A 13,670-nucleotide genomic window follows, 5' to 3' on the forward strand; every position below is an offset into this window, starting at 1 on the left:
GGAGCAGAGAAGTGAGTTTCTGCTTTCCCAGCTGCTCTGGGCCAGGTTCTCGTGCTTTAGATTTTAGGGAGATGGGAGTTTATATATAGCACACCTTGGCCAGTGAGAACAGAACATCACCTGCCCAGGCTTTTTCAGCACGCTCAGCAACAGCGACCAAAGCCTGGCCTGCCGCTGCCACACTCCCTGTGGCTCAGCCCTTTGTTAAAACTGTTCTGCTGGGGTTGATCTGAGCACCTTTTTTTTGGAGAGGTTTTGTTCGTGGCCCAACAGCAGGGGCTCGGCTGAAAAGGCCGGAGAGCAAGTCTTGTTCCTATACAGGCCCTTGCGGCGGTGGGGGTGTGTGTGTTTCCTCTCCTTTGATCTCTCTGACCTTCTGAGGCCGTGTTCTTCCGTGTCCCCGTTTGACCTCCAGGTGCGCGCAGATGCCTCAGAGGTGGGAGCAAAGGAGAAGACTTTGCACTTCCAACAAACCTCCCACCCCCTTTTCTATTTTTAAAGAGATTAATGAGCATTCTCTGGGAGAGAATGTGGGATGGAAGGGCTGGAGATCTCAGATTTCTTGGGGGGGGGGGAGAAGCTTTCAAAAAAACCCAATAGCATCGCAATGCAAATGAGGCTACTCATCGCATTCCCCAAAAAGTAGTCTTTGCAATTTGGGGGGTGTCAGTTTGGATGATGCCCTGAGTCCCTTCCGATTATCATGGTCCTCTGCCCTGAGATTCCTGCCTTGCAATGGATTAGATTATATGACCCCTTGGGTCTCTTCCAGCTCTACAGCTCAATGACTAAGAAAGGGTGCTGACCCTTCTGAGGCAAAGGTGCAAGCATGGAATGGGGGGGTAGTAAGGAAAAATGTTTTGGGGCAGACTTGTGTGTGCTGGAGAATGCAGAGAGGTGGTGGTGGGGAACAAGGAGGGGAGTTTGCACAGTGCAATTAGGGATTTCAGAACAAAATAAAAAAATTCCTTCCAGTAGCACCTTAAAGACCAACTAAGTTAGTTCTTGGTATGAGCTTTGGTGTGCATGCACACTTCTTCAGATACACGAAAGCTCATACCAAGAACTAATTTAGTTGGTCTTTAAGGTGCTACTGGAAGGAATTTTTTTATTTTGTTTTGACTATGGCAGACCAACACAGCTACCTATCTGTAACAGGGATTTCAGAGTGCAGAGTTCGAATCTCTGCACAGCGAGGACCACTGCAGTCTTCCCTGAGCCTTCCTATTTGCAAAGGGGGGGGGGGGAGAGAGAAGGGATAGTGACCTACCTTTCACGTACGATGGAGATCAAGCGAGTGAATCCCTTTGTCTTTCCAAAGAACAGAAAAAGCTGCCTTTTCATTTAAGAACCAATTTATTTAAAGCCATTTTGACCCTGTTCTTCAGCCAAAAAGGCTCCCAGAGAGGCTTACAAAATAGGGTTTAGAAAAACAGCCCCTGCCCGCAGGCTCACAATCTAAAAGACGCAGCCCAGAAAGGAAGGGTCTTCACCAGCCATTGCCAGCTAGTGGCTGCTGCTGCTGCGGACTACAACTCCCATCAGCCTCAGCTCCACGTGGCCAGGCTGGCTGATGAGAGTGGCTGTCCAAAAGCAGCGGGGAGGGGGCACATGGCCAGGTGAAAGGCCAGCCTGCTCTGATGGGCAGCAGATCTCCAGCCTCTTGGGACCAGAATGGTCTCCGCTGCTCCCCATCACGGGATTTCCTTTAAGCATAGCTGTCAACCGTCCCTTATTTGGCAGGAAACTCCCTTATCCCAGCCCTGTGTCCCTCTGCTGTCCCTTATTGATGATGTCCCTTAGATTTCCCGGGTTTCAAAGGAAGCAGCTCCTCTCCCTCCCTCCCTGCCGGCCAGGGAGGAGGGAGGCTCCAACTGTGTTGCTTGGCTGCTTTGCTCACCCAATAAGGAGTCTAAGAACGACTGGGGGGTGGAGCTTGCATGCCTTGTGCCGATCAAATCTGCCGCCTTGCCTGGGGACTCGCCTTTGCTCAGCGCTTCCCAGCGGAGAGGGGACGGTGGTTTTCCTTGCTGCATCCCCTTTGCCGGGTTGCTGCGCTGTGGGAACCACCGCATGAGGCTTCGTTTGGCTGCTGGCTGGGCTTTCTGCCTTTGGCTCGGAGGGGCTCAGAAGTTGAACATACCTGTGCCGGGAAAATCCCTTATTTTGGCTGCTGATCCCTTATTTTCGAGGCTGATGTTCCCTTATTTTCAAATCTGTAAGTTGACAGCTATGCCTTTAAGTTGGGGGTGTTGGTGCATGGTCTCCCCCCACTGAGCGACAGGGAGCCCCCTCTATGGAGGGACACTGGACGCCATCTCTGCCCCTCAACGAGCCAGGGTGAAATGAGAGCAGGGAACCTCAAGCAGGCAGCCATGTCAACCACAAACAGGCCCCTGAAGATAGCCCCCCCCCCCAGCCAGGCTGAAAAAAGGGCTCTGCTCTCTGTTGGGGCTGCAGACTTCATGCGGCCATTTCTTGTGGTCCTTCTGGGACAGAGCCCTCCTTGCCTGAGCTCAGTTTACGAGGGTGTTTCCTTGGAAATGTGTGCCGATCAACACTATAAATGAAAAGGGGGGGGCTGTCCTCCCCATCTTTTTAATCTGCAACCTCAAGGCTAGACTACACCACTGCCTGTTCCAGAAGGTGCAACGCACAGGGAACTGCCTTAAAAAAAATAAATGTATTATCTGCCGTCCTGGGCTCTTTGAGGAGGAAGGGAGGATTTAAATTCAATAATAATAATAATAATAATAATAATAATAATAATAATAATAATGGCATGAGAGGTTCCCAATGGCCCATCCAGTCCAGCCTCCTGTTCTCACAGTGGCCAACCAGGTGCTTTGATAGGAGACCCCCAAGCAGAATTTGAATACGAGATCAATACTCTCCCCTTCTGTGGTTTCCAGAAACTGGGATTCAGAAGCATGGCTGCCTCTAGCTGTGGAAGCAGAGCAGAGACAGCCTGGCTAGTGGCCATTGATACCTGTCTCTCTGTCTGCTGCCCTATCCCAGCCAGGCCTGGGTGTGTGTGTGTGTCTATCTAGCTCAATATTGTTTACACTGGCTGATAGCAGCTTCTCCAAGGGTTTCAGGCTTCTCTCTGAGACCCCAGTGAAGGCTGAAGTCCAGGCCTTCTTCAGGCAGATCAAATGCCTGCAGCTATAGCCGTTTGCCTTAATGCAACGCAAGGTTCTAGTCCTCCTGCTTCCGAAGGGCTGGCTGACACCGGAAGCCATGGCTCTGCATTGTGGCTCTACATTGTGGGCACGGACGGCAGCTGCACCCCAGAGAGCTTCTCCCACCCCTCCCCAGAGATGCTGCTGGGAGCTGAACTCAGTCCCTTAGGCTCTCCCAGAGAGCTGGGTCTCCTGGGTCAAAGCACCCCAGGCCCCCTCTCTTCCGCCAGCAGGGAGACCCCCCCCATGGATTCTCTGCAGCCAGATTGGTGAGGCCGCAGAGCAGGAGCTGTTGGTACGGCCACCCCTCAAGGATGCAAGAAACCAAAAGGGGGCTTAGGAGAAGCTAAGCGAGGAGGCGACTTTATCCATGGGCTCCCTTGCAAAGCCCTTCCATCCAGGCCTCGGGGTCATCTGCCAGCTGGGAGAATCTCTCACTGGATCCAGGAAAGCAGCAGGGACTGAGCACCAGGAAGAGGGGGGACCCCCCCCACCCCAGATGCAAAATCCTTAGAAGAAGCCAGAAGCCGGCAGATGATGTCATTAGTGCAAATTAACATTTATAATGGTATGTTCTTTAATAGCATTTAAATAAGGCTTTGAATAATTACACGCACTAAAAACTAACATTCCAGAACCGTTTTCCTTTCCCCCGCGTGCGGAAGGTGGGCCGAGGCACCTTTCCTTATGCCATGAGAAGTCCAAATCTGAGCTATTACATTCAAGAAGAAGTGACTTGGGGGGGGGCTGTGTGTGGGAGGCAACACCCCATCGTTTTGGGACGTTTCGTCACTGTTTGCAAAGCTGCCTCGGTCCTTCTGGGGGAGCAAAAGAGGAAATGAAGCAAATGAAAATGGGACCCCCCCCCAGCAATGGAAAGGAAGCCACAACACCCCCACCCACCCACCCAAAAAAATCCCTTTCTGGAACTCCTCGTACTCATGACCTCGGAGCTAAGGGAGGGAGCTCCAGGAACAAAAAGCAACAGAAAATCAACACGGAAAGGAAGGTTGCAAAAAAAAGGAGGAAGAGGGGGAAACCCAGGAAGTGTGGCTTCAGGTATTCCTCAAAAGCGACACATAGGCCGGAAAGGGGGAAAGTAGCAGCAAACGAAACAGTGAGAAACTGCCCCATCCTGCAGAACCAGGAAGAAGTCTGTATTTTGTCCTCCGCGAATCCAATCTAAGCTGGATATGTTTTTTTTTTTAAAAAAAAAAGATTCCAAAAAGGGGAGTGGGAGGGAGAGGGTCTTGGGGTGGCGGTGAGCCGAGGCTCAAGTCTGAAACTGGGGTGGGGAGAGAAGCCGTCCCTCAGAAGAACTTGTCATCGATCCGGAAGTGCGGCCGCGTGACATCGTCCGGATTGATGAAGACGGAGATGGACTTGCCCGGGTTCTCGGTGACCAGCTGCTGGAGCTTTTTGGCCAGCCGGTCATCCGGCTGGCTGGGGTCTCCGCCATCTGACTGCGGGGAGGGGATGCTGGTGGTGCTGCCCCTCCGCTGGAGCTCCAGCGTCAGCCGGTTGGCTGCCTTGACGTGCTCGATGGCAGTCCGGAGGTGCTCGGCCGGGTCCGAGCGCACGGAGGAGAGCTTGCGGGCGTGGAGCATGGCCGTCTCCTCGGAGAGGTGCTCCAGCATGTTGCACTGGGGGATGAAGTAGTTGGGGCACATCTTGTTCACCAGGCAGTGCTGCAGGTCGTCAATGAGGCCCAGGAGGAAGTGGGCAGCGTAGTCCTCCTGCGCCAGGTAGCTGGCGGGCAGCCGGTCGCAAGCCCAGAGCATCATGCTGCGCAGGTGGTAGGGGCTGATGGCCTTGGGGCGTGAGAGCAGCTTGATGATGATGGCTTTGCATGCCTGGTAGGCCTGCATGAGGCTGCCGGAGATGCACTTTTTCAGCTGGACCTCGCTGCGGGCAAAAGACAGCCTCCACTCGTTGTCCTTCCGCCCTCTGTAGGAGCAGGCGGGCACCAGGTAAAACCCGCTGATGACCTCCTCCTCGGTGATCTTCCCGTCCCAGAAGTGGTTCTCCATCAGCCAGCTCTGAGCCACGGCCGGCCAACCTTTGAAGGACACGACGGGGACAATGTCATAGAGCATGCGGCTGCTGCCCACCCCCAGGATGATGGAGATGATGGTTCCATTCTTCTCCACCTTCTCCACCCTGGGCATCCCTCTCTGGGGCTTCTTCTGGATCTCAGACAGGACCACGCTGATGGAGTCGTGGAACCAGTCGGCCACCTTGGTGGGGGAGAAGAAGTAGTTGGTGGCCCCGTTGATGTGGTCCACGATGGTGCAGCAGTCCTTCCACTTGCTGATGGTGCCCTCGTCAAAGAGCCGCAGGCTCAGCCACGAGTGGCAGAGGGCCGAGTGCCGCATGTCCAGGGTGACGGGCTGGTTGCGGTCGTGGAGCTTCAGCGCCGGCACCAGAAGGGTGAAGTCCATGTCGTAGTCGGTGCCGCGGGCATAGATGTTCAGGTCGTCCAGGTCCAGGTCCACCACGCCTTCCCGGACACCACCAGAGAGGAGCAAGTACTCATTGGCAACCGGGAGCTTTTGGTCAAGTTTCTGCACCATGCCTGCAAAGAGGAAGGAGAAGAAGTTCAGAAAGAGGAGAGCAGGGCGTCCTCAGCCTTGCTGGTTTGCTATAAGATGGCAGCGGAAAGTTAATGGACTATGCAGTACTAGATAAACTAACAGGAAGGATTCGAAACCAGCGGGATCAGAAATTCACGGAAGAATGGAGTAAATTTACAGACTATTTGAAAAGTATTTGTGAAGATCAGACGACGTTTGTAGGTTTGCAAGAAGTTTTGTGAGGAGTATTATTGGAAGTATTGCAAAAATGGAGAAGGGGAAGGACGATTTGTTAAGAGATGTAAAGGCAATATAAAGTTAAGAAATGCAAAAGAAGTGGTTAAAACGGTGGATCATCAGAGGTACTGATGGCAGTCTTAAAAGATTGTATAAGTGATAAGTTTTGTGGTACATTTTATAATTTATATGTTAAAATCGATAATTTTTTTATTTTTTTTTTAAAAAGATGGCAGCGGAAAGACCTTATGCCTTTCAAGAGCTCACGCCTGTAGGGAGAATTAAAATATGTAATGGGAAAGGAAGTAATAAAATGCACCATGGAAAGGGGAGAAGGGGAGTCAATATTAATTGTGTATTTTTTTTTATTTGAAATGTTATTGTTTCAAGTCTAAATGAAAATGAATTAAAAAGAGATAGAGTTAACCCTTATGCTGGAGAGGGTGTCTGCCTAAAGGCACATTCCTCCACATGGGGTGGGAATGTCTGCTGCTCAAAGGTTGCTGGACCCAATTTTTCCCATTGTCATCCACCATGAAGGGGCAACATCTTCACCTAATCCCATCTCAATGGGAAATGGTAGCAATCTAAGCGTTAAGCACAAAGAGTTACAGGAATTGGACAATCTGCATCTGCTGCAACGTTTATAGGGATATTAGATCTTGTCTGATCTCACCACTGCTTTCTCTACAGTTGGGGAAGTCGGGTGGTTTTAATGTCTCTGTTTCTTTCATGGCAAATTCCAATTCTACGATCCAGCCAAGTTCCTTGCTGTGGTCATCAGAACTAGGTCACCATTATTAAAGGGAATATGAGCTTCAAGTTCCAGTCGCCTGTATTTTTAAACTATTTACAGATTCACAGAATTGTAGTCCATCTCCTGCAATGCTTTAGTATGTCTTAAATTATCACGGTCAACTGGATAATTTTATCGTTTTCTCCCTTTTTGTAAACCGTTTTTATACAGCGGTGTGTAAATGTTCTATAACAAATAAATAACTGGCAGCGTTGGGGAACTTCTGGCCTGCTGGTCAAATCAGGCCGTAAAGATGGGCGCTGGTCTGGACTGCATGCTTGGTCCACTTCGGCGGCTCATGGCATTAGTTCAGGTGGTACGCATCAGATCTATTAGATCAATCTATCTCTCTATCCCGGAGGCACTCTGGCCCCATTTACCCCCCCAGAAAAGTCGAAATGAGAAGACCGGAACACACCCTCTCCTCACAGCGGCCAACAAGATGCCCATTATGGGAAACCCACAGGCAGGATTCAAACACAAGAGCAACATCTACCAAGTGACATTTGGAAGAATTTGCTGCCTCTGACAGGTGAACAAGAACCCAGCTCTGAGAGTTAAGAACCTTTCTCTCCTCTATGAATTTTTCACATCCTCTTTTAAAGCCATGCAAGCTGGTGGGCATCACTGCCTGTTTCTTCACACAGCGCCTAGTTAAACTCTGGAACTCCCGCAGGACGCAGTGGTGGCTGCTAACCTAGATGGCTTTAAAAGAGGATTAGAGAAATTCATGGAGGAGGAGGAAGAGGCTGCCAAGGGTATAATATTTATACCCCACCCTTCCCGGTTCAAAAACCGGGCTCAGGGCGGCTAACAACAAATTTAAAACAATTAATTATAAAAGCAGCATAAAATACAGTATAAAAACATGAATAACAATAAAAATCAAAAATCAATTAGATAATCCCCAGGGCTAGCTGGCTGAATCGGTCCTACTTGGGCCGGCGAGGAGACCAGGGGAGAATTGGCTGTGGGGTCTCAGAGCGGGTGATCTTCATAAAAGGGGAGGGAAGGAAGGGAAATAAAAGATCAGGCTGAATTCAAATTAAAGGCCAGGCGGAATAGCTCTATCTTACAGGCCCAGCGGAAGGAGGTTAAATCCTGAAGGGCCCTGGTCTCATGGGACAGAGCATTCCACCAGGTTGGAGCCATCACTGAGAAGGTCCTGGCCCTGGTGGAGGATAGTCTGACTTCCTTAGGGGCCGGGACTTCTAAACTATGATTATTCATGGACCTTAAGGTCCTGAATAATGGCTCTGCTCTCCCTCCACTGTCAGAGGCAGAGATGCTTCTGAATCTCAGTTGAATCTCAGGATTGTGGACTCGATGGGCGACAGGCCTGATCCAGCAGGCTCTCCTGATGTTCACAGAGGACTAATAGGCCCCTGTTAGGATAACTCAACTGTGCGTGCTTCATAAGGCGCTGCCACCACCGCCACCCTCCTTTCTCCCAGGCTGGGTGTCGGAACAGCATTCATGCACTAAGAGAATCAAAAGTGGAGAGACTGAAAAGCTTGTCAAGAAATCCACCTGCAGAGCTGGTGCTTTGATCATCTGGGACGCTTCCCTCCCTGCTTTTTTCAATTTGCAGGGAATTAAATCTTCGAAACCAGGGCGGTTTTAGGCTCGGAGCTCCGCGATCGATCGCAGGCACCCGACTCCAGAGGCCAAGGCCACATGTCAGTTGTATTTAAAACCTGCTCTCTCTCCAACCCATTGACCTGAACTATTTTCTGCAGGAGATTGCCTTACCGCCACAACCTTGCCCTCTCCCTTTTGTCCTCTCGGACAACTTCTGCTGGCTTTTTAACCAGAGCACAGAGCACCAGATTGGCGGGCAGAAAAGCCCCGGGTTCAAATGCCGCCGGTGGCAGTATCTGCAGGAAGGAGGTGGGAGAAGAGATCTCTCCCTTCTGACCCTGCACTTCTATGATTCTAGGTGAGCTGTTTTTTGCCTCCTCCAGAGTAACTCAGAAATGACTACTGAAATCTGGTGCTCAGGAGAATCAGCCTTGCACCTACATGAGAGCAGGGCACATTCAGCACACTTTTTCCTTTTGAGACTATGTGTACGCGAAGAGCCCTGCACAAAGGTGTGGGCTGTCAGGCGACAGATCAAGTTTCTAGTCCCTCTTGATAGGTGAGGTATAATCGAAGCCTCCCCAAGCCACTTAGATGGAGGGGTGGGTCTATTCCAGTGCGTTCCCTCTCCTCTGCCTAACCCAGGCATTTCCGAAGTCCGTTTTGGGGGCCTAATGCGGCCCGCTGTTCGGTTTAATCCGGCCCCTGTGGCAGTTTATTTCCTGGGGTAAAAGGTAAAGGGACCCCTGACCATTAGGTCCAGTCGTGGCCGACTGGGGTTGCGGTGCTCATCTCGCTTTACTGGCCGAGGGAGCCGGCGTACAGCTTCCAGGTCATGTGGCCAGCATGACTAAGCTGCTTCTGGCAAACCAGAGCAGCGCATGGAAACGCCGTTTACCTTCCCGCCAGAAGGTACCTATTTATCTACTTGCACTTTGTGCTTTCAAACTGCTAGGTTGGCAGGTAACGGCGCTGGGACCAAGCAACCGGAGCTTACCCTGTCGCAGGGATTCAAACCACCAACCTTCTGATCGGCAAGCCCTAGGCTCTGTGGTTTAGACCACAGTGCCACCCGTGTCCTAAATACCCTTTAAAGGTAAAGGGATCTGTGACCATTAGGTCCAGTTGTGGCCAACTCTGGGGTTGTGGCGCTCATCTCGCTATATTGGCCGAGAGAGCCGGCGTACAGCTTCCGGGTCATGTGGCCAGCATGACTGAGCCGCTTCTGGCGAACCACAGCAACACACGGAAACAGGGATTCGAACTGCCAACCTTCCGATCTGCAAGCCCTAGGCTCTGTGGTTTAACCCACAGCGCCACCCGCGTCCCTATTTCCTGGGGTAAAATCCCTCAAAAAGCTCAACAATTAAATTCTTTGCTAAACAACTTTGGGTAAAATAGTAAAAAAAGGTCAACAACTTCAATCTTAAAAATAGGTCAACTCTTGGTTGGCCCCCATGTATGCACTGCATCAAATCTGGCCCTCTTTGAAAAAAGTTTGGGCACCCCTGGCCTAACCCATCTCAAACTGGAAAGAAAGATTAGTGTATGCTCCTCAAAAGGACTCTTCCCCCCTCTCTCCCCCCATCCTGAAAGCATTATCAATGCACAGACAAACCATCCCAATACAAATGGCTCAAGGACACCGACCACAATTCACAGCCAGCTGCATTTTGGAAGTGTTAAGCCACGAGCCAGACAACTGCAGTTTTAAATTAAATTGGAAATATTAATTGATATTGCTGTAATTTTGCTTGTGCGTCTTGTAACAGAATCATTTGGTCGTTTCTTGGTCCTGTCTACGTGGCATCGTAATTTATTTATTTTATTTCTTTAAATGTATACATTGCTAGACTGTAACAAAGACAAACCTCAAAGCAGTTTGCAAAACCATAAAATCAAGAAAAAATGACAACAGAACTTTCCGTATGTTGCTTTCCTCTGTTTATTTTTATGACTTTGTTCCCTGCTCTGGGACTGAAAACACTCAATGAAGAGGAGACTATAAATATTGCAAATAAATTAATACAGGGGGTGGTGGGGAGAGGCTGTTGGTTTCTCTGGAATGTCAGCCTTCCGGGTTAAAAAAAACCTAAACCAGAAGTCTGCTGTGGAAAAGCAGAATTTGGAAGGGGAGGAGAAAGGCATCCTGAAATTTCTCACGCAAGAGCAGTGTAGGAGAAAAGGGGAAAGCAGGCAGAAAGAACTCCTTTCGAGGTTCTTACATTGCTGGCTTGGTTTTTTTGGGTTTTTTAAAGTGCTGTTAAATAAACATGCCTCTGAAAAAAAGAGCCCTATGGGATGGTTTGAAGTTATTTTTGGGAAACTATTTTTAAAATCACATGCCCAACGAATGTGCCGCTCTGCTCCCTGCCGGAGATTTTCAAGATGCAACAAAAGGAGCTCTAACACGTGGGGCAGAGGGGGGGAAATCCTGCCAGCACCCTTCTCCCAGCCCTCAAACCCCGTCCCAAACACACACACACACACACACACACACAACCCTCCTGTTCCCACCAAATTCTTCCATTCAGGGGGAGTCAGCAATTTTGCAATGATTTTTTTCCTAAAATAGCAAATGCTGTTCAAGGTCTACCTTTATATATATATAAAAAATCTTTATTAAGCCCCATTAAGCAGAATGCTCAATGCAAAGCCAAGCCAAGACAGCTTGTTATTTTAGGACAAAAAGCCAACAGCAACTTTTGCATCCGAAGGAAAAGAGGAAGAGTTAGGAGCAGATCATCCCCTTGGCACTGGAGGTCAGAAAGCTGCGCTATACTTTGCAACCACGCCAGGGACCAGTTTAAAGCAAGCAGAATATTTCTCTTGTGGCCTGGTGTCTGGAACGATTGAAGGAGCTGGGTATGTTTACCCTGGAAAAGAGGAGACTAAGAGGCTAGGAGAGCCATCTTCAAATATCTAATGGGCTGTCACAAGGAAGAGAGAACAAGCTTGTTTTCTCCTGCTCTGGAGGGTAGGACTCAAACCAAGGGCTTCAAGTTGCAAAGAAAGGAGATTTTGGTGCAACATCAGGAAGAACTTTCTGGCGGTTAGAGCTGTTCCACAGTTAAACCGGGATGTGGTGGACTCTCCTTCCTTTAAGCAGAGGTTGTATGACCGTTTGCCAGGGAGTCTTTCGCTGAGATTCCTGCACTGCAGGAGGTTGGACTAGATGGCCCCGAGAGGTCCCTCTCCAACCCTAAAATTCTACACTAGGCTCTTTAGACATGCAGCAGAACCAAGCCAGGAGAGTTTCTTTTTGGTGGAGGACACTACTTCAGGCCATAGATTGAAGTATGACATATTTGAACACACACCCCCTCGTTGCAAGAGGGGGTGGGGTGGGGAAACAAAACTTTCTGTATCCAAAAACCCGTGGGATGTGAAACACAAGAGCAGTCAAGTACAACATTCCTAGAGCGAACATGTTACACATGGGGAGGAATGTTTGTCCAGCCAGCAGGTCAACTTCCTGTTTCCTTCTGGGCTGGGACAGACTTCCTCTGCATGTGACTAGAGGTGGGCGTGGCCTCACCTGCGCAGGTAACAACAAAAGCACAGGGCAGGGCAGCCATCTCTTTCTCTTTGACTACGTGCATCGAAGAAGCAACATCTGCTTAGCCAAAGATGCTCTCCAAGAGAGGACAAAGGGACTGTCTCCTTATGAGATAGTTTCCAGGTGTATGTTACTTTTCTAAGACAAGTCTGCCTTCTGGGATCTGATTGTGAACAGAATGATGTGTGAGTAAACTCTTTTTATACTTTTAGAGGAGATTGTGTCGCGTCTTATCTTTTATGAGGGAATAAGGGGAAAATACCAGAACAGTTATTATAGAGGCTTTAGCAAGCCTGAGCAAATGCATCCGCTGCGAGTTTAAAAGGGGGAATGTTTCTCTGCTAAATTGTGAACTTATTAACACAAGTTGGAAAGGCTATAATCAGACAATATATCCTCTCCTGCATCCCTGAGCATTCCCACAAAACCGAACACCATCAAGCCTGTTATTCTTCCTGGCATAGAGTTCTCCTCTCTTCAGGGAATTTCTCATATGCACACCCAGCCCACCATGTGTGCATGGGCATCTAAATGTAAGTGTCACGCACAAATGGTGGAGAGAGCTGTCAAGGAGGTGACAAAAGCAAGACAGAATGTAGTTGGTATGAAGCGACGTGAGGTAACTATAAAGACATCAATGGAGAATCGGGCCAAATACCCGAAAAAGGAATCAAAGAAGAATTTTGTCCCAAAATAGTTCACATTCACAGCTTTTAATTATTATTATTATTATTATTGAAGTACAGTGGTACCTCGCAAGACAAAATCCAGTTGCTTAAATGTAGAATTGTCGTAGGATCATATGAGTCACGTTTTGATTTCAATATCAATACTATCATCATTAAAAGGGGTTTTTTTTTAAGTACTGGTTTTTGTTGTATCAATTTGCATTCTGCATCTTTTATTGTTCTTTTTTTAAAAAAAAAATGTAATTCCTGCAAAATAAAGCTGAATCGGTCATAAAGTGATGAAAATAGCTGTTTACTTGGGCGTTTTCCTATGTCGCAAAGGCTGAAATTTCAGTTCGGTGGCGGAGGGTCAAGATATTAACTGATACGGATGAAAGTTTAGATATAGCTATACAATCCCTACTGGAGTAAAATAAGACCTTTGGAGCAGGTATTTTCAAAAAAGAATAATAATTTATGAACCACCCTAATGGGCAGCACTCAGGTCTCCCTCTCCCCAACCCTCCATCACGCCACAGGGGAAACCCTACCCCCCCCCCATCCTGAATTTGCACCTTGACCACGGATCTGGTCCTCAGACATTCCTGTTGAGAGAGAGCTTTTGCCCGGCCGGGGCAGTCCAGTTCATGTGTCCTCTGCATGTGGACTGTGGCTCCTCTCTAGGAGCGAGCGTGGATTACCCTCTTGCGATTCAGTCCCAGGACATCCCATAATCCCTTAAAAATCCTTCCCAGCTTGGCTTGTGTTCCTCGCTGACGCCATCCAGGCCTTGCCTTGACAGCTTGGGCCGTTTTTCACGCACCCCCCAACTGCTAACCCAGGCACACGGGTACTTTTTTCTTTTCTTTTTAAAATAATTTTTATAGGTTTTCCATTTGATAATATACATTGACATCATTCTGATCCACTTTGTCCCTCTGGCTCCTGAGAGCCAATCGCCTTCCTCCCCTCCCGCCTCATGGCTTTCACAGTCAACCTTTGTATCACTGCATTGTGTACATTTTCCAATTCTAATTCATTCATTACTTAGGATGTTAAAATTTACATGAATAT

General features: G+C 48.9%; 1 protein-coding gene and 1 long non-coding RNA gene across 2 annotated transcripts in view; one reads left to right on the plus strand and one right to left on the minus strand.

Moving 5' to 3' along the window:
* Window positions 1-13,670, plus strand: part of LOC307217218 — a 671,692-nt gene that overhangs the window by 644,629 nt on the left and 13,393 nt on the right. The window lies entirely within an intron of this gene.
* MB21D2 (Mab-21 domain containing 2) overlaps window positions 3,736-13,670 on the minus strand; it is a 60,204-nt gene continuing 50,269 nt past the window's right edge. Inside the window, exon 2 of the mRNA XM_079978034.1 lies at window positions 3,736-5,757. Coding sequence (XP_079834160.1) covers window positions 4,493-5,757 — 1,265 coding nt within the window. The 3' untranslated portion in view covers window positions 3,736-4,492. The remainder of the gene's footprint in view (window positions 5,758-13,670) is intronic.

This window comes from Podarcis cretensis (assembly GCF_951804945.1).
Source record: "Podarcis cretensis genome assembly, chromosome: 5".
NCBI lineage: Eukaryota > Metazoa > Chordata > Lepidosauria > Squamata > Lacertidae > Podarcis > Podarcis cretensis.